This window comes from Sesamum indicum, linkage group LG8, assembly GCF_000512975.1.
Source record: "Sesamum indicum cultivar Zhongzhi No. 13 linkage group LG8, S_indicum_v1.0, whole genome shotgun sequence".
Lineage (NCBI taxonomy): Eukaryota > Viridiplantae > Streptophyta > Magnoliopsida > Lamiales > Pedaliaceae > Sesamum > Sesamum indicum.
Window position 1 is genome coordinate 1,488,426 of NC_026152.1, and position 26,316 is coordinate 1,514,741.

Sequence of the window (26,316 nt, forward strand, 5' to 3'; positions counted from 1 at the left end):
TGTCAGTAAGGTGGTGGTTGTCAGGCTGTGGTACCATGAATTTTCAGATGTTAGTAGCTTGTATTGCCTGTTTAGTATATGAAAAATAAAGATCTTTAAAGAGGTTACTCATTTAGTCATTTAAAATACATATTCAAGTGTAGGGTAATGATGGTGAAAATGTTGTATCCAATTTACGAAGTGGAGTAGCAGCCGAGAATGCTGTTGCAATTATGCAAGAAAGGGGTTTCTCTAATCCACGAAGATCTAGGCATCGTTTGACCCCTGGAACTGTCAAATTTGCCGCATTTCATGTTCTTTCTTTGGAAGGAAGTAAGGGTCTTTCAATATTGGATGTTGCTGATAAGATTCAGGTAATTTTGTTGTGAACTCCATTATCAGTTTTTCCTACTATGCTGCTGACAAGAATTATCAACTTGTGTGAAGAAATCTGGTCTTCGGGATCTCACCACAAGTAAGACGCCAGAAGCATCTATTTCTGCTGCTTTGTCAAGGGATACAAAGCTCTTTGAGAGAACAGCTCCCTCAACATATTGTGTACGATCCCCTTACAGGAAGAACTCTGCTGATGCTGAGACAATACTCTCTGCAGCCAGGGAAAAGATCCGGTTATATCAAAATGGAAATGTAGATGGGGAAGCTGAGGATGTTGAAAAAGAGGATGCTGAAAGAGATCAAGACTCGGAAAGTGATGCTGCTGATGATCCTGATGTTGATGACTTGGATGCTGTCTCAAAGCTTAAGGAAGCTTCTCATTCTAGTGAAAGAAGCAGACTTCAAGATGTAAACTGCTCCACATATGGAAAGGAGACCTCTTGCAGTGAGTTTATGGAAACCCCAATACATGCCCATGGGACTTCGAGAAGCAGTTCAAGTTTGAGGCAATCTGTAGATGAGAGAAAAAGTAATGGAACATCTGGTGATCCATGTGCGGATGTTACAGGGATCCATTCCCAGGTTGCTGTTCCTGATCAAGAAGACACTGTAATTGACGATTGTGGATATGCAGAACCATGGGTTCAAGGACTTACTGAAGGGGAGTATGCTGATCTTAGCATCGAAGAGCCTCTGAGTGCTCTTGTGGCCTTGATTGGTGTTGCAAATGAAGGAAATACTATACGTATTGCATTGGAGGTACCCCTGAAGTCTTAAAGGAATCATGTACTATTTTGTGTTCATATTTTCTGTTTTACCTGATAAAGTGAACTTTTCAGGAGCGCCTTGAAGCCGCAAATGCATTAAAGAAGCAGATGTGGTCGGAGGCACAACTTGATAAGCGTCGTATGAAAGAGGAGAATACTGTAAAATTACATAATTCATCACTTGCAGGTAACAAAGCTGACCAGAATATACCCTATGGTCCTGTTGAGGACAGGAGAAATCCACTGCTCACTGGTGATATAAAAGATGTGTTGTCATCTTCAAACCATGCAGTCCAGCTAGTGGATTTGAATGAACAACAGAACGAGCAAAGTTATTGTAGTGACATTGTTAGTGAAAAGAACCCCTTAATGCATGAGTTCTCTGTGGGTTCTGATAACTTGTTGCTTCAGCAATCTGTATGCGCTGCTGAGAAGTCCCGATCAGAGCTAAAAGCTTTAATTGGTTACCAAGCAGAGCAGTTGTATGTATATAGATCACTGCCTCTTGGACAGGATCGGAGACGCAATAGATATTGGCAGTTCATAACATCTCCATCTCAAAATGATCCAGGCTCTGGCAGAATATTTGTTGAGTTATGCAACGGTGCTTGGAGACTTATCGATTCTGAAGAGGTATTTTTGTTTATTTCTTCAATTGTTTGCTTTGTTAGGTTATTGACCTATGCTTGTGCAACCCATATTCATTTGTTGATAATAATTTCTGAAATTGAGCAGCCAATTTTTGACACTACCATCATGTTGGCTCTGTTCTTTTATTCATCATACCTCTTTTGAGATTGCCGGCTGCCAAACTATCTGATCTCCTAATAACTATATAACTAGTAGACCAAGTTATTTTCCGCTCTAAGAAAAAAATATTTGCATCTGAATGAGAAATTTTTCTGAAGCAGTTGAAACTGCTATTCCTTTTTTTATTTAAGTTTTGTGCACAAAAATATTAATGAGAGTGTCATTTTTAATAATCATATTAGTCTAAATTTATTGCAGTGTTACCTCAGTCTCCCTTTTGGAATGACGAAATTTGTAATCCTTATAATTTAATCACAGGGAAATTCTACAAGGATCAAACTGTAGTTCCGTTGTTTTCTTCTTTTATGTTCTTTCTTTCTTTTTGGAATGGGGTGGGGGGTTGTATTCTGCCTGATTTGGCTGGATCTTGTATCCAGTCTGCATAATTTTTTATGATTTTGATTTTAATCTGTTCCTATGATTATACTTTGTGTGAATCACAAATAAGTTATCTTGCTTTCATTTACAGTTCTTGCTGAAGGATCCAAGTGTATTCGAATTAATACTTTCTGCTTTAAGAATTTCAAAATTATTATTCTTTCAGTATTATGTAAACCTAACAAATAGTTTTATTATATAGTATTTGTCCATATTATATTGTACTAAGTTTTTGTTTTCATTGAATTCAAGCCAGACCTTGGCCATTTCACCTGTTTGTCAATGAATATCGAACTTGTATCTTGACTTGTGCCGTCTACTTTCTGCTACATTTAGGGCTTTGATGCTCTGGTGTCTTCTTTGGACATTCGTGGGATCAGAGAATCTCATTTGCATTCGATGTTGCGGAAAATTGAAACATCTTTCAAAGGAACTGCTAGAAAAAATTTGCTATGCACAATTCATCCTGGGAATGCCTTCAATGAAGTCAAGATGGAAGTTCTAGAAATGAGACCCAAGAGCGATAGCTATTCTAGCAATAATGACAGCCGCAAGAGTATACTCTGTGCATCCTATTCCAAGTCTCCAGAACCTTCTGTACAATTTTCCAATGAGCTCGAAAAAAATGTAACAGAGGAAAATGAGCTCATGGATAGATGTAAAGATGTTGAGAAGTGGATGTGGGAAGAATGCTTTAATTCTAACAAATTAGGAGCCTTAAATTGTGGAAGATTGAGGTCCCAACTGCTGCTGCAAATCTGCAATTGTTGTCATGACTTGTTTTCTTGTGACCATAACCATTGTCCTTCCTGTCATAGGACTTACAGCATTTTTGATCAAAGTTTCAATTTTCCAGAACATGTTAGTCAATGCAAAGGGAAAGTGAGTGAAGAGCTTGATGGGTTCACGCTCAAATTTTCTCTTCCCCCAAGAGTTAGACTTCTGAAAGCTCAATTGGCTACAATTGAGGTTACAATAATATCATTTTTGCTTAGAGATTTAGTTTCCATTACTTAGATCGTGCCCTGATTCTGACTTCAAGGCCTTACATTTGTCAATTTTCTGGTAACTTTTCCAGGCCTCTATTCCCTCAGAAGCTCTTGAATCTGTTTGGTCAGAACAGTACAGAAAATCTTGGGGTATGAAGTTACACATGGCATCAACAGCAGAAGAGCTCCTTCAGGTCTCGCTCTGTATTTTTTTTTTTGTTTTTGTGTCTGTCAATCCACTGACGATCTCTCCTCCTTTCTACATTTTTGCATGTGGCTCAAAGGTGGAATGTTCATCTATTTAGAACTCCTGAATAAAATATAACAGGCAGAAAGGGCTGTGTTTTCTATTTCTTCATTTGTTATGAAATATTTTTAGGTTGTCTGTGATCCATTTATGATGGCTTGAAGACTATTGCAGCACTGATATTTTTGATTTTATGCTCACTTTTTCTGTATTTTGTCTGGTCAATGGTCAGAATTTGACATTGCTGGAAAATAGCATCAAGAAGGATTTCTTGTCAGCAAATTACGAGACCACCTGTGAAATATTGAGCTCCCGCAAAATTGTAGCTGATTGTTTCTCTGGACCTGAAGAGATTTCTGTACTTCCATGGATACCTCAGACAACGTCTGCTGTAGCGCTGCAGCTCATGGAACTTGATTCATCCATCTATTATACGGTCCACGAGAAAGAGTCTTGTCAAAAGGATAATCAAGCCGGTTATTTTGCTGTAAGCATTTACCATTTTATATGCAATAATTACTATTTTTGGGGCCTTTATCTATTTATCATCTTTCTTCTTGGGTTGGGTCGGGGCCTCAACCCTGTTCTCATTTATCTATGAATACCAGAGTCCAAATCCATTCCTGATCCCAGCAGTTTATACTTCCGTTTATTTGAATGTCGGAGTAATTTGTGTTTTTGCAGAAGGCTCCATTAAGATATTATACAGTGGACAGTTCAATAAATAATGTGTCACAAGCTGGCTATCTGCGACAAGATAATTGGGTGGATCTGGTAAGCGGGCGTACCAACTTGAGACGAGGACGAGGACGTCCAAGAGGTCCTAGTCGTACATGTGGTGGAAAATCACTGAGAAAGGCCATTAATTCCCAGGATGAAATGCGTCGTGGAAGTACAGAAAAATATAAATTTGGGGAATTTCCAGGCTGGAAAGGCCGGCCACGTGGACGAGGCGGCCGTAAGAAAGGTCGGCGCTCCATTAGAAGAAAACAGAAGCCTGATAAGGGATCGGGGAAGAATGTTGTTGAGAAAAGCGGCATGAAGAAAAGTAACTTCGGCGATACCCCAGGTCGACAACAAGAGGAATGGAATTTGGAAGAAATACCAATGGAAGTTCCGGGTGCTGAAAATGTCAGCAGCTCTGGAAGATCAGAATTTGAGGATGACAACAGTCCAGCATCTGCTGATGAATATGACGATATTTCAGTTGATGATATTGCTGGTGTCAGGGATGGGAAGTCTAGGTACTTTGCCACAGTTGACGATTATAAAGTAGGTGGGGAAGATGATGGACATGATGATGGAGATGATGTTGATGAGAATGATGAATATGAAGGTGATGATGGAGACAATCAACAGAGAGATTTTTATGTTGATGGGTATTTCAACAGTGACTTTCATGAAGAGGGAAATCAACCGACAGGAGTAGAGCACGCTAGGGATGTACTGGATAGAGGTTCGGCGTCTTCATCCGCTTCTGATTATAGTTACTAATACTCGACAGCCAAACAAGACATTATATGACTGCAACAACAGGAAAAGAAGGAAATATACTAATATTTTAGTCTAGGATGGACGATGTGTTTATACGCTCCAGAATTGCTGAAATTTTCTAACGGTTGCTCTGTTTCAATATGTCTCTGATTGATTCTCGTTCGGGTAATTTTATGATTTCCTTGCTATCTGATCTGATCTATGGTGTAATCTTGTTTGGTGGCGAGATATAATTCTCCAGTCCACTGATCTCATTGTCTGGTTATACGCAAGTTTCTCGTTGCTGGTGTGTACTTGTCATTTCACTATGAATTTCTTAGCCTCAACCTTTGTCTTCAGTCATGAGGTACGCTTACCAGCAACTTGTGTCATTTCACTATGAATTTCTTAGCCTCAACCTTTGTCTTCAGTCATGAGGTACGCTTATTTGGTAATGAGCAGAGTGATTGGAATCATGTTAAACCTGCCCGAAATTGTCGAATATCATGGGCGATGCTATGTTGTTTACTTATTGCTTCATGTAAAATGGCATATTTAGCCTCTTTGTCAAATAAGCCCCCTTCAATTTCAAACACAAAAGTAATGGCAAAATTATTTAAAGAAATTTATAAAATACCATGTTTTACGAAGTTTTGATTAAGTCACCAGAACTGGGTTTAGAAAACCTGGTTGTATAACTGTACATGCATATAACATCAACTCTCATAATCTACCAAGCTATTCTCCAAATTTTAAAGATAGCAGCTACGACTAACTAATTAGGATCATAATGTACAAGTAGTTTTTGCCTAATTTATTCAACAATCGGGTCTCGAGTGATGAACACATTTCTCCGGCTGTTCTTTTCTTGTCATATATGATAGATCAAGGAAGTCAAGACTGCTTGATTGCTGCGTTGAAGAGATGATTCCCTCTCCACCTTCTGGCAGTCCATAGGATACCAGTCTCGCACTGTTGCTATGCCCACTTCCTTCAAGTCATCTTCCTCAAATGGCGAATATACTGTACAGAACTCTAGACAGGGGCGAGCCTAGGCCCTAGACAGCCCATGTGGCCGACAGGGCTTGGGTCTAGGCTACCTCTTGGGCATATAGTCCATTAAGTTTTTTTTCATATACATAAAAATGTAAAATGGGCTTACTCGACAGGGTTTAGCCTAACTCCTTTTTTTTTTAGCCCATCAATTCTTGTAGGTTTTTAGCTCATAAATTAATATAGAAAAATTAAATTAATCATGACTATATCAAATTGTAATCTTATAGAGATCTCCTCTCAGTAGAAGTGTAGAAGATGCTATAATAATAAATATATTAGATTCCGTATTAAATTTATTGTAGTACAAACCCATGTTTGTACAAGAAAATATAAATTGCCATCTAATCTTTTTCATTATTATAAATTCTCGTCTAATCTTCCTCATCAACATGCAAGCGGCTGCTGTACAAGGAAAAGAAAATCACAAATTTTTCCTGTATAAGAGAAGTTCGTTCTATCTCATAATTTTTTCAATATCAGGTTATCATTTTTCTCAAAATTTCTATTACTTTTAGATTTATGTTATTTTGTCTAAATCTCTTAGAACAAATAAACAAGTTTAGATATAAAAATTATTTACGAAATTTATGATTATAATTTATATAAATTTTGAACTTGCTCCTCGTTCTCAGAGTAATAGTGATAGATTAGTTGTATTTATATCATAATATGTATTTAACTTGCAATGATAAATTATAACAATTTAATTTTTTGGATGAATTTCAATAATTATAAAATTTTGATAGGGGTAAGCCAAATTTCTGGCTCGGCCACTGACTTTAGATTCAACCCCTCACATAGGATACATTATTCGCCAATTCTCTCTTATATTGCCAGTCGGAGAACAAAACAGTTCCTAGAGATTTTCACAAGCCCCAACAGAACTGAACTCATTGGCTTCAGCAATTGCAAGGCTGCTGCAGCGGTAGAATACATGCCTGCAATGTTTCTCCATCTAATACAATCTGATGGAGAGAACCCCAATTTTAATATGTAATACCAAAAATACCCTTAATGAAGGGTATTTCCATCATCTCATAGGCGGGTTCGTGCATCAAGGATAACGGGTCAGATACTCCATCGTCTGGACCCGTTTATTTACGGAAGACACCGATACACTGAGGACCGTCCGATCGAGGACGCTCATACCTTAGATGTCGACACGTGGCTCAAACAACAATAACCACATGGGTCTTATAAATACCCCGACGCACTGCTTCAAGAGGTAACTGTGTTATTATCATTTTCGACCTATATTCTCTAGATCACATATTTTTATCTCGAACACCACTAATTTGAGCGTCGGAAGGTCGTTGTCGGGGACGAACCCGACGAGCTTCACGTTTTTATTTTGTTCTCAGGACCCCATCGCTCGATCTTAGGAGAGTAAGCAGCTAGCTTCAAGATCACTGCTCGAGGTTGCTAAATTCAAGCAAGATCAGTTGGCGCCGTCTGTGGGAACCCTGAGGATCACCGGCTTAGGAATGGAAGGATCTTCGAGGAGGAATGTGTTGGAAGAGGATACTCCAGGGCGGGGAGTGTCGGTAGTTCAGTTAACAAGGGATGAGCTCCAAAGAATGATGGAAGAAGAGGGCAGAAACGCTATTGTAGCATATGAAAGGAGAACAACGACTCCAATGGTTAAGGAGATAACTAAGCGACAACTGTTCAAAGAGAAGGACACGCAAAGGCTGTTGGAGGACGCAAGCAGAAGAGAGTTTGAAAGAAGTCGTGAAACCAGCAACCTCGGAAGCTGTTTCCAATAGTAAAGTCAGAGCCAAAGTGAGAGAACCAACAATATCGCGAGCTGAAGTAGATAGTGTGGGCAAGCAAATTGAATTGCTGGGAAAACAGATTGATGAATTAAAAAAGCGAGGAGAACTGGTCGCCCATAATAGAAACTCGTCTTTTAGCAACAAGATACTAATGTAGTTAGTGGATCCCAGCTTCAGGATGCCTGATTTACTAAAGTGCGACGGGACGAAAGACCCTCAAGAGATATGACAACATTCGAATTGGTGATGAATTTATATGGACAATCTGGTCCAATCATGACTAAATTATTTGTTACTACTCTTGCAGGGAAGGCGCAGGAGTGGTTCACGAACCTGCCAAGCGGGAGTATTGAGTCCTATGATAGAAGTTCAACTTCTACTTTGCTAGCAAAAGAAAGCAGAAGAGGTCAACAACATATTTATTCACAATACGGCAAAGGGAGGATGAGTCGCTAAAAAGTTTTATAGGGCGATTCAACAATGAGATGCTAGAGGTCCAGGATTTGAGAATAGATATGATGGTAAGCATATTCGTACATGGGCTAAAAAAGGACCTCTTGCATCCGCTTTGGCATGCGACCCACCTACAGATGTCGAACAACTCATGGCCATGTCCTAAAAATACATAGACGAAGAAGAGATGAACACCGTGAAAGATGGGGAATGGCAGAACCGAACTCGAGATAGAAATTTCAATCGAAGTAGGGAAATGAGAGAGGGAGAAAGTCAGCCCGCAAGGCATGATAAGAAAAGAGAGCCCCCGTACCAACCCAAGTATCACAACTACACTCCCCTCGCGATGACTAGAACTAAAGCCCTGATGATGGTCGAGAAGTCTAACGTGCTCAAGTGGCCAAGACATACCAGATATACACCTGCCAAGAAATTCTCCAACAAATACTGCAGATTTCATCGAGAGAAACGGCACGACACAGAGGGGTGCTTCCAGTTAAAGGACGAAATTGAGAGGCTGGTAAGGCAAGGATATTTCAGAGATCGCATTTTGAGCGAGCATAAGCCAGGAAGAGATGACTCGAGAAGGAGCAGGTCGAGGAGTAGGGATCGGCACGCGAACTCCATGAGGGAAGATAGAACTGCCGCGGCAAGAGAAAATGCCTCGATAAAGGGAGTAATCCATATAATAGCAGGAGGTCCAAGTGGGGGCGATTCTAAGAGGATGAGGAAGCGGTATGAGAGAGTAAGTGGATCGAATTGGAGCCGCAAATTCGTGATGAACGTGAAAGAAAAGGAGGAAATTTCCTTTAGTAGCAAAGACAGGCAACAGGGGATAGGGTCGCAGAACGATCCCATGCTCATCAGGATGCACATAGCTAACTTTGCAGTGCACAAAGTTCTAATAGACAATGGGAGTTCGGCTGATATCATTTTTAAAGGTGTAGTGAAAAGGATGGGATTAGAGAACACCAAACTGGAGCCGGTAAAAACCCTGCTTGTAAGTTTTGGGGGTACTGAAGTGACGTCTTTAGGCACTATAAGGTACCAGTTCCTATAGGAGATGAACCTAGGCAGAGGACTTTGATGATTAGATTTTTGGTAGTGGACACCCCGTTCGCTTACAATGTGATATTGGGAAGGCTAGGTTTGAATCGTTCAGAGCAGTGGTTTCAATGTACCACATGAAGATGAAGTTCCCAACAGAATGGCATTGGGGAAGTGTCGTGCTACCAAAGAGAAGCAAGAAGATGTTACAATCTCTCAATGAAAGGTAGTTCAGATAATAAGAAAAGGAAGGTCGAAGAAAGCTCAGGGCCATATACGTACAAGCCCGATCGCATGAAGCCTAGTGAAGAGCAAAAAGTGGTAGAGTTCGTTGAAGGAGACCCTAGCAAAACGACTAGAATCGGAGTTTGAATGGGTGGATTGGAAACTGCAATGATCGAGTTCTTGAGGAAAATGTAGATATGTTCGTATGGAGCCCTTTAGATTTCAAGGGTATCAACCCAGAGTTAATAGTGCATGGACTTAATGTTGATCCAACAATGCGATTGGTGCAACAAAAGAAGAGATCATTTGGTATATAAAAGAATCGCATCATTGAGGAGGAAGTAGGGAAGTTGCTGAAAGCCGGGTATGTGTTCGAGATCCAGTATACTGAATGGCTGCGAACGTAGTGGTCGTCCTAAAAGCATCAGAAAAATGGCGTATGTGCTCAAATTTCACAAATTTAAACAAAGCCTGCCCAAAGGACCCTTATCCACTACCGAGGATTGATGTGCTGGTCGATTCTACAGCGGGATATGAGCTCTTCTCGATGATGAATGCTTATCAAGGTTATCACCAAATTTACATGGCGAAAGAGGATCATAACAAAACTTCTTTTATAACTGATGGTTGTATCTATTGTTACAATATGATGTCGTTTGGTCTAAAAAATGCAGGTGCCACTTATCAATGTTTGGTGAATAAGATGTTCAGCGAACTCATGGGAAGAACGATGGAAGTTTACATTGATGACATGCTTTTAAAGAGAAAGAGGTCGGATAATCATCTTGAGCATTTGAAGCAGGCGTTAGCGATAATGAGGTCATACGGGATGAAGCTGAACTCTAACAAATGCACATTTGGAGTGAGTGGTGAAAAATTTCTAGGATATATGGTTAGTGAACGAGGGATCGAAGCAAACCCGAAAAGATCGAGGCAATCATAGGAATGAGATCGCTAACTACGATCAAGGAAGTGCAGAAACTTACAGGTAAAATCGCGTCCCTTAATCGCTTTACTTCTCGATCTGTAGATAGAAGCTTGCCATTTTTTAGAGTATTGAGGAAAACAAAGGACTTTAAATGGGATGAAGAATGTGAAGGGGCTTTTCAAGACCTTAAAAGTTATCTCACGAAACCTCCACTATTAGCTAATCCCAAGGAAGGTGAGGTGCTCTTCTTATATTTAGTTGTCTCAGAAAACACAGTTAGTTCGGTACTAGTGCGCGAGTCCGGAGGAATCCAGAACCCCGTGTACTATGTAAGCATGATGCTGCAAGGGGCGGAAAAAAGATACATTGAGATGGAGAAGTTAGTACTAGCATTAATTGTTACAGCTAGAAAATTACGACCCTATTTTCAATCTCACAAGATAATTGTGCTCACCAATCACCCTTTGAAGAATGTTATGTCTCGACCTGAAGCGTCGGGAAGATTGGTCAAATGGGCGATAGAGTAAGGAGAATATGATATAGATTATCAGGCTAGGGTCACATAAAAGGCGCAAGTTCTGGTGGATTTTATGATCGAATTAGTGGGAGATCCAACGAGGAAACATAATGGCAAGTGGATGCTGCACGTCGATTGATCTTCCAACGCCAGTAATGGGGGCACAAGAATATGGATTCAGGGGCCAGACGGAGTGGAGATCGAAGTTGCAGCAAGATTGTCCTTTCTCATCACTTACAACAAAGCTGAATATGAAGCCCTGATCCTAGGGCTAGAATTGGCGTACGAGGCAGGGGCCAAAGATTTAGAGGTCTTCACTGACTCACAGCTGGTCGCAATGCAGATAGATGGGACCTATGAGACACGGGAGAGATCAATGACTTTATATCAAAAGAAGGCAAAGGCATGGATGATAAATTTGACAGTTGTGCGGTCCAACAAATTCCGCGATGTGAAAATGACAGAGCGGATGCGTTATCAAAGTTCGGAGCCACTATGTATTAAAGATCGCAAAATTACGGAAATAATTCAAGATAAGACAATGATTATTGGGGGTTTGAATATAGAAATGGTATGTGAGACGAAGTCTTGGAAGGATGAGATCGTGAAATACTTAGAAGAAGGCACCCTACCCGACTATCCCATTCAAGCCAAGAGGATAAAATTTAAGGCCATACGTTTCACGCTCATTTCAAGGCAATTATATAAAAGAACTATAGATGACCTATTGCTGAAGTGTTTTGACGAAAAAACTGATTATGTGATGAAAGAATTCCATAAGGGAAACTGCGGAAACCATTAGGAACGAGATTGTTGGCCTAGAAGATTGTAAGGCAGGGATATTTTTTGCCGAAATAGTGAAAGACACGAAGGAATATGTGAAGAAATGTGATAGCCGTCAAAGATATGCGTTGTTATACATCAAACTGCGACCTCCATGGAACCGATTAAGATCGCATGTCCCTTCGATCAGTGGGGCATAGATATTGTGGGACCATTTCCCCCAGATCAAGCCCAGGAAAAAATCATTATTGTAGCTATGGAGTACTTATGAAAATGGGTCGAGGCCGAAACTGTAGCAAAAATAACTGAGAAGGAAGTGATTAATCTTATTTGGAAATATCATCTACAAATTTGGGATACCAAGGGCACTGGTCTCGGACAATGGAATCCAGTTTCAAGGCAAGAGGATCGCAGAATGGTGCAAGGAGCTAAAGATCGAGCATTGTTTTACCGTCGTAGGCAATCTGCAAGCAAATGGACAAATCGAGGTCACTAACCGAACCATCCTGTAGCATTTGAAAACTAGGCCGAGTCTAAGGATCATGGGTCGAGAAGCTGCCAGGAGTTCTCTGGTCGAACGACTTTGCGAACTGCAACAGGTGAGATTCCATTTTGCTTAGTTTATGGAACTGAGGCCATTATTCCTGTAGAGATAGGTGAGGAATCCCAAAGAATTATGGCGTACGACCCTGAAACTAACCAAGACGAAAGGAATTTCGACCACAATCGAGGAGAAGAGAGACACGACCTATGCGAAGATATTACATCACAAGGGGATGATGATGAATAATTACAATCGGAAGGTGAAGCTAAGGCAGTTTCAAGTGAAAGATCTCGTGCTTAAAAAAGTTGAGGTATCTCATCATGTGGGAAGCTCGACCCCGCATGGGAAGGGCCGTATAAAGTGATTGAAATAAAAAAGAAGGGAGCATATAAGTTACAAGACATGTAGGGACAAAACTTATCGCGACCTAGGAACATACATAACTTGAAGAAGTTCTACGCCTGAAGACACTGAGGTGATATTTTCTTGAGCCTGAAAAAGGGCGCCGATTCGTATAAGGATCTGAAAAGATCGTTTTTTTTTCTTTTGCTGAAAAAGGCCACCCGTTTGTATATTGATCTGAAAAAAATAGCTTTTTTTTCTTTTTAAGTCTGAAAAAGGCTCGACATGTACAGTGATCTAGGAAAGATCAAGATTTTATGACCTGGAAAAGGTATTTGCTCAATGACTTGAATAGGATCCGAATATTGTGAGCCTGAAAAAGGCCTTTGTATTATAATTTGAAAGGAGATCTGGAAAAAATCTTACTTCATGTGATCTGAAAAAGATGGTATTTATTTCTAAAACTGCGAAAAGCTACTATATTTTTATTATCTGAAAAGGATCTACTTCACACATTCTTTACTTCATGCAATCTGGAGAAGACTATGTTGATCTGGAAAAGATCCCACTTCACACGATCTGCAAAAGGCCATTGTGCCACAATAACCAGAGTAGTTCTCATTCTACATGAACGCAACATGTTCGCGATGGAAAAAGGCAAAAGTGTGAACAAAAACTAAGGAACAAGATCAGTTCGAGTAGTTAGAGAAACGAATAGTCAGGTCAAGACCATACAAAAATCTTCCAAAAGAATTCGAAACTAAGTCCTACTTAGGGTGCTCTGTTTCATCTAGTAGAACAGCGAATTCATCTTCTTCTTCGGGAGGGGCGGGTGCATCTAGGTAAGGCTGAAGGTTCCAATCGAGAGAAGGGTCTAAGCTACGTTGATCGAAACCTTCCGGAAATGCTCCTATAGTATTAAGTTGAGCCTAGCATTTGCTGAAGCCATCATTGAAAAAGTTAGCTGCTTTTATCTCAACGACAACTTGGAATGTGGGAGCCTTCAAAAAGTCGCAAACAACTTGTAATCGCGAACTAGCAAGCAAATTTTGGTGCTCCTCAATGCTTATACGACCAACTCGGCCTTCTTCAATGCCCTCCTGATGACCAGCCTCGTAGCCTTCCTTAAGACCTTCAACGCGACCAGCAGAGAACCCATCATTTCGACCTTCAACAAAAGCGTCCTCTTTTGCCTTGGCAGCTTCTACAGCAAATGCCGACAGTTGTTTCTTAAGGTCTTGCACCTTTGCGGCCAAGGCTTTCTCTCGAGCATTGTTTTCAGCGAGCCTCTTCCTGAGGTCTTTAACCTTCTTATCAGCTAACATTTGGGTTCGTCGGTACCCGGTGCACTTTAGGGCTAAGCTATGGTTGAAAGCTATAGCCTACAACATTTAATTAGTTCGTGAGGACAAAAATCAACAATAGAAGATTGATAAAAGTTTATCTACCTGCATCATCGCATGAGCATGATGTTTTTCCAAGTGAGTATGGGGAGCTTTTACTAAGGACGCTTGATCGCAAGGAAGCACAGTTGCTGTATAGCTCCCACAAGCCCAGGTTCTGTTCAAAGTACTGAACTGCTCCCAGATATATTCTAATGAGGTACAAAAAGCTCTCCATCTAGCTCGAAAGAGAGGTGGTGGTCGCATTTCAGTTCTGTACGAACCTCCCTCCACGAAGACGTTATCTCTTGAAGTATTTGGAAGCTCAATCGCTCCTCAATTTGATTTGCAGCCTCTTTCGCCATTATGCTTTCAGTTCGAGATTTACTATCTTTGCTTGATTTGGTCGACTTGGATGATCCCGACCTTTTGCTATGGCTCTTATGCCTCTTACGCTTCTTAGAACTCATGCCTTCTCCGGTCGCTTCTGCAGGAACAGAATCTCCAGAGGCCACATTGCCAGATAGATTGGGTTCAGCATCACCAGGAGATGGGTCGTTGGGTTGGGACCACGAGCAGGAGATGGGGTCACAGATGTATCTGCAGCAGGTGCAACTTGACCAGCCTCAATGCTATTCTGCAAAGCACGAAGGCATTCAAGAGATTATCTCTTGAAGTATTTGGAAGCTCAATTGCTCCTCAGTTTGATTTACAACCTCTTTCGCCATTATGCTTTCAGCTTAATCTCTCCACCTGTTTTAGGCAAGGGTTTGTGTTTGCTGCATTCATAATGGAAGGGCCACACTTGACCAGGGGGAGGTCGCACAAAAATGAACTTCTTTCGCCAAGGCCCAACGTTAGACTTTAAGGTGTCAATAAATCTACAATCCTTCCTAGCGGATAAATAAAAAAAACCTCTATCTCCCGACCTCTTAGAGATGGTGAAGGAATACAATGACCGGAAATTGTCAAAACTTGGTTCGTAATGGAGAACCTTCATTATTACTAAGAAAAGAATTATACGGCTAATAGAATTGGGGGACAATTGCATCGGGCAAAGTCACAATCGATGAAGAATAGATGCGACCTGAGGGGCTAAAGGAAGCCTCAACCCAGCATCAAAATGTTGAAGGGAAAAAGCACAAAAACCAGACAGTGGGAGATGCATGCGATCAAAAGACCTAGGGATCATAATTTCATAATCACGAGAAATTATCTTATGGATGATAAGTTTAACTGCACTAACTACGGCAGTGCCAAGGATTCTTCTTCATCCTATTCTGAAATTTCTCAAGGGTAGAGGGACGAGCAGGATCGTCTACAGGCCGTTTTGACTTAAGGGATTTTTTAGTTGACTTGGGGGGACTAGGAGCAGCAGCAGGCAAAGGGACATGATCAGACCTAGGGGAGGTCGCAGACAACCCTGAACCGAAATTAGAACTAGAACTAGAATTAGAACTGAAGCTAAAAGACATTGTACCTTGAGATGATAGGGCTAGCTCAAGGTGTTGTTGGACGAGGTCGGACGCTGTGAGGCGAGCAGGTACCTCAGGATTTGAATGAGCCGCCTATTTATAGGAGGAGGTCTTGGAAAAATGTGCCCAAAACGAAGGGACGTGATGAAGACACGTGGAGGTGACTCTGACATGATGCAAAGGATCAACAGGTGCGACTGTTCACCTTCTTCAAAGAACAATAAATGGCACTTTGAAGAAGTGGGGGAGTAATGATGGGGAGGACCCCAATTTTAATATGAAATACCAAAAATACCCTTAATGAAGGGTATTTTCATCATCTCAGAGGCGGGTCCACGCATCAAGGATAACGGGTTGGATACTCCATTGTCTGGACCCTTTTATTTACGGAAGACCCCGGCACAGGGAAAACTGTCCGATCAAGGATGCTCATACGTCATATGTCGACACGTGGCCCAAACAACAGTAACCACATGAGCCTTATAAATACCTGATGCACTGCTTCAAGAGGTAACTGTGTTCTTATTATTTTCTACCTATATTCTCTAAATTGCACAGTTTTACCTCGAACACCACTAACTTGAACGTCGAAGGATCATTGTCGGGGACAAATCCGACGAGCTTCGCGTTCTTATTTTGTTCTCAGGACCCCATCACTCGATCTTGGGAGAATAAGCATCTAGGTTCGAGATCACTACTCGAGGTCGCTAAATTCAAGCAAGATCACAATCCATTCCCCTATGAATACTTGGAAGGTTTACCTTAATCTCCAACACCTCCCCTACATCATTATTCGATCACTACTAGGTACCAAGCTGAATAACAACAAGAAGCTTGGAACGTTCGTACAATTCGGTGACCATAGGCCCATGTGGAAATCTATGTATGATTAGAACGCCTTAGGGGTTTCATGGATCTTACCACAGCCAAATGTGGTCTCCTAACTCAATGTGAAACTCAACAGTTGATCCGTCACCTCTCTAAGTTTCATCATTCTCTTCCATCTGCATCAACCCACATTTATTGAAACAATCCACAAGGATATCCTGTGTAGCCTATATTGTAGTATCCACTCACCCACACAGAACTACTGTCTATCGTGAGAATCGCCGAATGATGCCTACAAGTCATAGCCTTGTGCTGAATCCCCAATCCACCCGCTGCTTTTGGTAAGCAAACTTGCGACCAAGCAACTTTGGCAGCATAATGGGAGGATGTGAAAATGCAAGGTTTTGGCTTCAAGCTTCTACATTTCCTACTTTGTTCTATTGAAGAAGAAGGAAGAATCGTCTGGTTTATTTCCAATAAAGGTGCATTTATTCAACTACGGTTCTTTGTTTGTTTAAGTGAAAATGCGACTTTATTAGTTATTTAAGGTGCGAGTTTCTTAAGTCGTGGCCCCACTTCTTTTAGGTGTGTTAGTTTAGTTAGTTAAAGGGAGTTAATCTGTTAATGGTTGTTAACTCCTTCGTCTTAAAAGAGCAGACCTTTCACCTATTTTCTATTTGTACTCAGTATGCTGTTTTCTTTTCCTTCTTGGAGTTAAATGCTATTGAAACAAAATATTACACAATTATGGCGTGTTGTTTCTTATTTCTCATAACTTCTTGTCTTTTTACATGGTATCAGAGCCATCATTGATGGTCTCTAATTCTTCCTTCTTTAAATTTCTTGCCTCAATTTTCTCATAACCTTCAAGAAACGACTATGGCAGAAGATCCAGAAGTTCTGAAGCTACATCCAAGTGATAATCCAGGCTTGAGCCTGGTGTCTACTCCTTTAGACGGCTCCAACTTCGTTTCTTGGAGTAGATCAATAAAGATAGCTTAGGAGCCAAATAAGGCTGAGTTTCATCAATGGAGAAGGAACCAACTTGATTGTCACGTTGTTCGTGATGCGTATAAGGATGGATTTATCACCCCTGTCTTAGTTCGGAGTCTTACTCAGATTGCCGATGTATTCACAAAATCTGTTTCCCTCAAGCTTTTCAGTTCGTTTGTCTCCAAGTTGGGCCTCGTGTACTTTGCCCCCGGTCCCACTTGTGGGGGGGCTGTTGGAACTCAAGCTTCCACTTCCAGATCCTCTTCACTTGCCATGAATTTTCAATACAATAGAGTTGAAGATCAAGCTGCTACATATGCTGGTGTTGCTGTTGATCTCTTGGACAACAGATAGAAGAGAAGTCGCATTTTGCCTTAGTCATTCACATTTTTGTTTTGTGTTTTAGCTTCATTGTACAGTCAGCAGTTAGGTCATTTATTCACTATGCTATTGGTCCACGTAAGCTGATTAGTTGGTTGCAGATTAGTTAGACGGTTTGGAGGTAATTCTGTTTATTTAAACAGAGTTCTTCTTCTTCATTTTGCCAAAAACAGAACACTTGAACAGAAATTGAATTCGGGCCTTTGATTGGCGATTTCTCTGAACAAGATTGGAAATTTACTGCTTCTTCGAATTGTGACTTCTACAAAGTTGTCCTTCAGGAAACCCAACAACTTACTGCAGATCATCAGCAGCAAGATGAGCAGCAGACTTGGCAACAATAATGTTACTCTTAGCTTGGTCAGCCTGCAATCCAGAGCTACAGGAAAACACCTGGAATGCAGTTTTCAACATTGGTTCTCATATTTGAGCATTTGTAAACTTGGTAAATTAATAGCTCGTTATATTAAAAATGCATTTTTTAGGAAATTACAAGGACTAACCTGTAATATTAGAAATGTTAAAAAAATATCTTGTGAAAAATAAAATATCAATTGTACCCCTATAATATAAAAAAATATGGAATTTTCACTAGTTCAAAGTAATTAGTGACGACATTCAAGTTGTCATGAAAATCTAAGGGCTAATGTGACATGGGCATTTTATTATCACTATAAGGAATTAGTGACATAAATATTGTGACAACATTGTGACAAAAAAATATTATCATTAAATGCTATTAGTGATAAAGTCTTAATTTTTTGTTACAATAAATGTTGTCACTCAAAAAACTAATTTCTTGTAGTGAAAATTCCTTTTGTTTGTTGTTTGTTAATGCAGCTTTTTAGAAAAATTATTTTAGTTCTTGGTATTTAAATTTCATTTCGAAATTCTCATATATATACATATATATATATGTGCCTAAAACAAAATCTATATTCAAAATTTGGAACAAGATCTTTTAAGGATCTCTTACCTATTAGAAATAAAAGAAAACATTGAGATATCCAACCTTCCTATATCATCTAGCAAGTCCCCAAACCGTTGTTTTATTAATTAAGATTACAGGGCGCCGTATGTGGATAATCTTGAGCTAAAGGTACTAGAAATAGCTAGTAAATCAATTATAAGGATCCCAACGGCCACATGTTAAGCAAAGGTTTATGGTTGCCACCCCTTCTTTCTTTTCTTTTCTTTTTTTTTTCTTTCCACAAGAATAAAATCATTAATCACGTGTATCCGGTGAATTATATAGAGCAGTATAATTAGCGACATTTTAACTGGTTCTGGTTGCATGATATAGCAGTATGTCAAAATTAGCAGACCAGTTGTTGGGATTGGATGTGGAGATCGCCCACATGTTCCGTGATTTCCGGTTGTTTCATTCAAGAAAGAGAATTCAGACCACTCTTCAACCTCAAAGGAATCAAAGCCTTCTCATCTTCCAAAATTATAGGAAGCAGTTTTGATCATGTCCCTTTGCTTATTTTATCTCTTGTCTTCTTATTTCTTTTGGGCCTCAGCCTCGCAAACGTCTACTTACCTCCTCCTTTGCACTTTCCTACTTTCTGTAAATAACTTGTCTTTTTCTGTATATATAATAATAAACAAAGAAAAGCTACGTCTTAATTAGTATTATTGTCTTTCTGCAATCTCATTAATTAGTTGTGTGATATTTGGAGGAAGATCAAAGCTTGTTTTCTTTTTATCTTAGGATTTGTTACCTATAATTTCTGGGTCCGATATCCAGGAAGACCCCCACGTCTTTTTATGGGATTTTGGGTGTTAGTGATCCATTTTCAAGCTCTAACCCTCTTTCTTGGAAGGAGAAGCCGTCAATTTCTTCTCATTCATCAACTTGTATTCTATCCTTGATCACCTGTCTCTTTATAGAACATTGTATAATAAGTAGAAGCAGAAGAAGAAGAAGAAGAAGAAAGAAGAAAAAATGATGTATGGAAGCATTGGGAGCCCGAGCAAGAGAGGGCTGGCATTAGGATATGATGCCCAGATATGTATATTGAGGCCAAGCATGCATGCAAGAAGGGCAAATATGACAGTGAGATTCCAGGATTTGTATGGTTTCATAGTGGAAGGAAATGTGGACGATGTCAAAGTGTTGAATGAGGTGAGAGAGAGGATGAGGCAACAGGGGAGGGTGTGGTGGGCTTTGGAGGCCAACAAAGGTGCCAATTGGTATTTGAAGATTCGTTTCTCATCCACCCTTCAGTCTTCCCTCAAAATCTCTGCATTGGTGGATGCCATCACTCTCAAGAGGCTCATCAAGAAAGGCATCCCTCTTCATTTGAGGCCCAAGGTGTGGTTTTCTTTATCTGGAGCAGCCAAGAAGAAATCCACCGTCCCCGACAGCTATTACAATGATTTGATCAGTGCTGTGGAGGACAAGGTCACCTCTGCAACCAGGCAGATTGATCATGTATGTTTGTTTTCTCCTCTCTTAATTTCTTTTGCCCTTCAACTGAAGCATTACTTTCCACGGAGTCAACAGTTGCTTCTAGTTTGATATTGCTGATGCTTGTAGCTTGATATTGTTGATTTGCCTTTATTTCCTGTGGTCGTTTCAGTTTCCAATCATTCAGTTAAAGGCTATGAAGTTTCCTGTCTGTGATGGTCAGTACTTCAACTGAAATGGTGACAATTGGGAATGTCTAAGCCTCTACTTCAGCTTCTTGAAAACTTTCTCTGAAATAGACTTGTTTCCATGACATGTTGTGGGAGAATTAAGATCGCATATTGTCAAGACTTGAGGAAAATGGACTAGATGTTAGTTGTTATTAAGAAATAACCTGGCCTTGGACCTGAAATTTATAATTCAGAATCTTGATGTGAACAAAGTTGCAGTAAGGAATGAGGAACATGTTGGGGAGGGGGAGGGGGACTGGATAAGAAAGATTTTGCCCAATACTTGGTTTCATTTTCCTTATCAATGTTCCTAAAGTTTGATGTGAAAATGCATTACCTCATCGTAAGAATCATGAATTGTCTCATCCAAGTGCTAAGTTTATGAAATAAGTTCATTTGATCTAGTTATACAAGGTTCCCAGACAATTTCTCATTAAACCTTTTCTTCTGTCACTGTCTCTGATATAATAACTCGTATATGTCCTGATAAACAAAGCAGAAGGCCCTACAGTTTGTTCCGTCTGCTCATTCCCATGACCTGTTCATTTATGGTTCACAGGCCAAGTAATTAACACTTGTGGGTATGTTTGCCAGAAAGGAAGCCATAACACCCTTCATTCTTTGGCCTAAAGAAAATTCTCCTCATACTGAATGATCAAATAGAAAATTGAGCGAGTTATTTCAGATGATGCTCTGAGCTATACCTTCTTTTCTAAAATGTGCACAACGAAATTGTTTATGTCCAGTTTCACTCATTTCTAGTAAACATTTTTCTGATTTGAATTCTTGTTAGGCTCCAAGTGTAAATAGCTTTTCCGTTTTTGAGACATTAAGTTAGGCTGGAAATAAGTAGAATTTACACCTCCAAGGCATCACGAAACCATGACTGTCGATTTTGAGAAATAGTCAGATTGTACATAAGTAGATAATTTATTAGAAAATTGTTGACATGGTTAGGACATGAAAAATGTAATAAACTTAACTCCAATAAAGAAACATTTCTATGCTTAGCTGAGCTAAGAAATATAATTCTTGTAACTGAGCCCAGGCCAGAAGTGGTTTGGATAAGAACTTTCAAGTTTGACATGACGGGGTTCAAAAACTTTATTGATTGATTGTAAGAGTAAGAATTTCGGTACGTTGGTAACGTGCGTAACTGAATCTTAGCACCTATACAGAGTAGTGATTGAAAGAAGTGATAATATACATAGAAAGTGTGTTATAATGGTTATATTTTCTAACGACCGTTGATGCAGGACCTCCCTCGAACTTTCCCTGGCCACCCATGGTTGGACACTGCGGAGGGACATGCTGCTTTAAGGCGTGTACTTGTTGGGTATTCTTTTAGAGATTCTGATGTTGGTTATTGTCAGGTATTTTCTCTTCTTCGTTATCCTGGATTCGCTGGTTCAATCAAGCTCCCGTAAATGAACTTTTGTGCAGGGTTTAAATTATGTTGCAGCATTGCTGTTGCTTGTCATGAAAACCGAGGAAGATGCTTTCTGGATGCTTGCTGTGCTCTTAGAAGATGTGTTAGTTAATGATTGTTACACGAATAACTTGTCTGGATGCCACGTTGATCAGAGAGTATTCAAAGATCTGCTAACCAAAAAGTGTTGGAGGTTGCCTCTTAATATTCTTTCATCTGATAATGGTAGCTCATAAAGTTTTCATTTGTGACTTGTTGGATTGAATTGATGAAAAAGAATGAATCCTTCAGGATAGCTGCTCATTTGGACGCTTTGGAGTTTGATGTTTCTCTTGTATGCACGGAGTGGTTTCTGTGCCTCTTCTCCAAGAGTTTGCCTTCGGAGGTTAAAACACCTATACTCTCTCTCACACTAATGCTTGAACAGCCTCATCACTAACAATTTCCGGTTTGTTATATCATTCAGACGACCCTGCGCGTGTGGGACATTCTTTTCTGCGAAGGGGCAAATGTTCTGTTTAATGTAGCATTAGCAATATTTAAGGTAAATGGAGGTTGCTATATATGTTGTTTCATAGCTGAATAGAAATGGTAGACTTAAATCTTTGGATGAATGCAGATGAATGAAGAAAAACTGCTATTGACACATCACGTTGGTGACGTAATTAATGTTATACAGAGAAGTACACATCACCTCTTTGATCCCGATGAACTATTGACGGTAACTACCACGACCTTTCCTGTTGGTATTGAGAGACTAAAACATCTATTTCTGTGGTGGTTGCTAAGTCAGTTTAGAGTTGTTTCTTCATGCATCACCTTTATTTACCCAAACTTTTCATGAAAACATCTTTGCAGGTAGCCTTTAACAAGATAGGGAACATGACAACCACCACTATATTGAAGCAAAGGAAAAAGCAGGCACCCGCGGTGATGGCCGAGCTCCACCAGAGGTTAAAACGACTAAGTTCCGGGGCAGGTACTGATGAGAAATAATTCACTTTTGTGGAAAAACATAAGATATATATATATATATACATATATACGTATATAGGAAAATATAGACATCTTCTAGATGTGCAACATTATCATTTTCATAGCTCGACAAGAACAAAATAGATTGTTGGATTCAAGTAGTATAGATGTATATGTAAATTTAAAGTTGTGGAGATGCATCTTTACTTGGGCGACAATTGAATCCCAGCAATTCACCACTTGTATTATTCCAGAAATGAGAATGAAAGTTCAATTGCTCTTTCAGTTAAAATTGTCTTTCACAAGAAATTCGCGTTCAGCCTTCGACTTAACCCCACCAGGGGTGTTTAATGTATATCATAGAAGCAGAGCATATACAAGCAGAATGAAGCATTTTCGTGTACAGGCACAACATTTACAATACTCACAACCAGGTATGGATCACTTAGCATGCATACCCGACGCCACTGTAATTGCAAACGCTTGCAGCGTTCTTAGAAGAAGATGATGATGATGATGATGATATACTGATATTGATGGGGGTAAATGGTGAATACAACAAAAACAATCAATCAAGAGAATACAACGAAACCTTCATCAGCACATATCATGTTTTATTACATCCTCTTGTAAAGCATCGGAGCATAATCATATACATCGCAAGCCTTTCAAACAGGGTGGAATAGGAGATACTACTGATGCAAGGAAATTGAGGGCAAAGAATAGCGCTATTGAGTAATTAATAAAGAAAATGAAGTGGATGTGATGATGATGATGATAAATTTAAATTAAGTAATAGTACTGCTCTCAACAAACTGCTGCCTTTTGCGCTCACCAGAACAATGTATAGTAGCTACCGATGATCAACGACATGATCAAATGGCTCAACTTGAAGAGAATCCTGTGAGACGACGAAGGTGCAGAAGTTGGGGATGAGGAATCACTGCTTTTTCCTCTATCATCTGGACTATCGGCTGCAGGCGCGATCTCTGGAGCAGGAGATGGAGCTGGAGTTGGTGGTATGTCAGTCCCAAAGATGACCTCAGGCAGCAGAACTTTATCGGTCTCATAGATTGCAACAGGATCAGTGGCGTGAACTGCACTGATGACTTTGGTCTTGGTCCATCCGGAATCCAAGCGCACTGTCCCAGAATTGTCCGTAAAATTCAATACATAAGAGCCACCAGCAAAGGTTTGAATGGGGTTTTGCTGGCTGAGATTCCTGAAATCCGCCAGAGCATAGTAATGTGGCAACGCATGGAAAAGGCATAGAGACTTGATCTGGTCCTGCGTGAGATTGGAGAGAGACGGCTTCTTGAGCGAAGAAAAGGCTTCGTCTTTGGGCACGAAGATGGTGATTCCTTCATCGGTGTTGTTGGCTTGGTTTTGGAAAGTCTCAATGACTTTGGTGGACTGAAGATAGTTGAGGAAAGTGCGGAATGGGCCAGCCACAGAGAGCAAGTCAGTGAGGTTGACATAGTCCGGCGCCGGTGCCGGTGCTGGTGTTGGACTTGAGATTTGTGCGTTCGCTGATGCGAAAAACAGGAGGACCAGTGCACCACAAGCCATCAAATTCATTGTTGTGAGTTCCATCACAATTCTGCTTTTCATCACCAATTACTGATTCTGTCGGGCCACTTCTTCTGTAATCTACCAGGGAAAACAGTTGAAATGATGCTTCTATTAGATCTGATATATATATATATATAGAGAGAGAGAGAGAGAGATGGAAAAATACATCGTGTGCCAAGTTAATTCGAAAACAAAGATCCGTTTAAAATCAAATCAAGCTAGACATTATGCTCTGAAATTAAACCATGTACGAAAGTTCCCCCAAATCAAGAGAGGTAAAGTAGCAGATCTTGACAAGCTGAGCATCAATTCACCAGAAAACCAATTGTGATAGCGACTAATGACGAAGAACAAGTAGCATTCTAATAGCCATAAAAACATGCATGTGATCAATTTCCTCAAAAAAAAAGAAAACAATTTTAAATAAAAAGTCAGATCTACAAAAACACGTTACTCTCACCTCATACTTGAGTACAATTAGAATGCAGATCTACAGAAATGAACTCCTCAAACAAAGACGAAGCAAATCAGTTTGACATCACACCACAATGCTGATCACAATTCAAAATCTGCGGAAGAATGAAGGGAAATAGCAGGGTCTATCCACATACAAAAACTCACCTGGCCCGGAGAGAACACTGCAAATTCAGCTGTTGGCGCCGTAGATTTCACAAGTAGCTACACCTCACTCCTCACTCCTATATATATATATATATATATATATACGTAAAAACTCACCTGGCCCGGAGAGAACACTGCAAATTCAGCTGTTGGCGCCGTAGATTTCACAAGTAGCTACACCTCACCCCACTCCTCTATATATATATATATATATATATATACGTAGGAAAAGCAGAAAAGAGGAGTAGTAAATGAAGGGAGATGAGATGAGATGGTGGTGTAAGTGTGAAAAACAACAACAGCAACAACAACAGGACGTTATTATAAGAAAAGACAGCTGGACAAAGAGATTTGCTTTGAGTTTTCACCACCACCACTGTCAAAATTTTCGAGTAGAGACAGACAAAGCATAAGGGACAAACAATCGAATTCCAAATTTCAAGAAAACAGTAGTTTGTGTGTTTGATTTTGATTTTGATGGTAATTGTAAGGTAGGCTTTCTGTGTCAATTCTCAACCTACTTTCCTTTACTACTTTTATTAGTAGTGTATGTTTGTTTTGACTCTCTCAGACTTGCACTCTAATCAAAGCTTCTTTCCTTTTATTATTATTTACATAGTTAATTTCTTACTCTTCCTATTTCTTTCAAGTTTCTCTCACTCTCCCATTGTTTTTCGGGTAAATTACAACTACTTCTCTTAATATTTTTTATATAATTATAAATATTTTTATCTGTTCAAAAATAACTACCAGTTCATAGATGGTTATGTGAAAATTATCATTTTATCCTTATTGATTTTTTAATATATATTGATACGTATCAGATTTTTTGCAGCACCACATGGTCAAAAGATCTTTAAGGAGAATCTTAAGATCAATGGGGACTAACTCTGCAGAACAAATAATATTTCGATGCTGAACTTAGTAGTAGTTTATGAAAGAAATAAAGAGAAAATAATGGTAAAATAAAGTAATGTATTTTCGTATAGAGTACAAAATATAAGCTTAAAATACCCTAAAAATCGAGAAACAACTGAGAGAATAAGTGAGAGTTTGAGAGTCAAGAATGAAGTTGCCAAATGACTGCACCAAGCTTCTATAGGCGTGTACAGAGCAGGATGCTGTTTTATTGCAGAGTGTCGTACGCCGTTGGAATGCCCTTGGAATTGGCTATTATCTAGAAAAAATTGTTCATAATCTGGATAAATATTAAAAAATATATGACTATTTTACCAATTCATGCCAGGTTTGCCTGAAAATTTGAGAATCTATTACTCATGGCTTCCCAGCTCATTTGCTGTAGATTTA

General features: G+C 39.7%; 4 protein-coding genes across 7 annotated transcripts in view; 3 read left to right on the forward strand and 1 right to left on the reverse strand.

Moving 5' to 3' along the window:
• The window catches only part of LOC105167386 (homeobox-DDT domain protein RLT2-like), a 14,300-nt gene extending 8,843 nt beyond the window's left edge, over positions 1 to 5,457 (forward strand). Inside the window, exons 12-18 of the mRNA XM_011087077.2 lie at positions 144 to 353; positions 427 to 1,134; positions 1,215 to 1,775; positions 2,667 to 3,299; positions 3,409 to 3,513; positions 3,799 to 4,053; positions 4,251 to 5,457. Of these exons, the coding sequence (XP_011085379.1) occupies positions 144 to 353; positions 427 to 1,134; positions 1,215 to 1,775; positions 2,667 to 3,299; positions 3,409 to 3,513; positions 3,799 to 4,053; positions 4,251 to 5,060 (3,282 nt within the window). The 3' untranslated portion in view covers positions 5,061 to 5,457. The remainder of the gene's footprint in view (positions 1 to 143; positions 354 to 426; positions 1,135 to 1,214; positions 1,776 to 2,666; positions 3,300 to 3,408; positions 3,514 to 3,798; positions 4,054 to 4,250) is intronic.
• LOC105167565 lies at positions 8,511 to 9,383 on the forward strand. Its single transcript, XM_011087338.1, has one exon. It carries the CDS (start codon positions 8,511 to 8,513, stop codon positions 9,381 to 9,383), a length of 873 nt encoding a protein of 290 aa, XP_011085640.1.
• On the forward strand, positions 18,986 to 23,607 carry LOC105167388 (growth hormone-regulated TBC protein 1). The gene is made up of 7 exons (XM_011087082.2): positions 18,986 to 20,205; positions 21,668 to 21,784; positions 21,855 to 22,033; positions 22,132 to 22,225; positions 22,307 to 22,384; positions 22,460 to 22,561; positions 22,699 to 23,607. The coding sequence occupies exons 1-7, from the start codon at positions 19,717 to 19,719 to the stop codon at positions 22,834 to 22,836; spliced, it is 1,197 nt and encodes a 398-aa protein (XP_011085384.1). The 5' UTR covers positions 18,986 to 19,716; the 3' UTR covers positions 22,837 to 23,607.
• On the reverse strand, positions 23,382 to 25,188 carry LOC105167387 (fasciclin-like arabinogalactan protein 7). 4 transcript variants are annotated; one of them, XM_020696213.1, is made up of 2 exons: positions 25,126 to 25,188; positions 23,382 to 24,465 (listed from the first exon to the last, which is right to left on the reverse strand). In XM_020696213.1, exon 2 carries the CDS (start codon positions 24,424 to 24,426, stop codon positions 23,647 to 23,649), a length of 780 nt encoding a protein of 259 aa, XP_020551872.1. In that variant the 5' UTR covers positions 24,427 to 24,465; positions 25,126 to 25,188; the 3' UTR covers positions 23,382 to 23,646. The 4 variants fall into 4 exon arrangements, with proteins under 4 accessions (XP_020551872.1, XP_011085380.1, XP_011085382.1 ...); XM_011087078.2 differs by lacking the exon at positions 25,126 to 25,188 and adding an exon at positions 25,009 to 25,118; XM_011087080.2 differs by lacking the exon at positions 25,126 to 25,188 and adding an exon at positions 25,009 to 25,108 and having other exon boundaries at positions 23,382 to 24,458.

Bases quoted from the DNA above. Each gene is read 5' to 3' on its own strand.
- LOC105167387 (XM_020696213.1), bottom strand. From the start codon at position 24,426: ATGAAAAGCAGAATTGTGATGGAACTCACAACAATGAATTTGATGGCT.
- LOC105167565 (XM_011087338.1), top strand. From the start codon at position 8,511: ATGAACACCGTGAAAGATGGGGAATGGCAGAACCGAACTCGAGATAGA.
- LOC105167388 (XM_011087082.2), top strand. From the start codon at position 19,717: ATGATGTATGGAAGCATTGGGAGCCCGAGCAAGAGAGGGCTGGCATTA. The intron at 22,226-22,306 runs GTTAAAACACCT...TATATCATTCAG, and splicing joins CCAAGAGTTTGCCTTCGGAG to ACGACCCTGCGCGTGTGGGA. The intron at 22,562-22,698 runs GTAACTACCACG...ACATCTTTGCAG, and splicing joins ATCCCGATGAACTATTGACG to GTAGCCTTTAACAAGATAGG.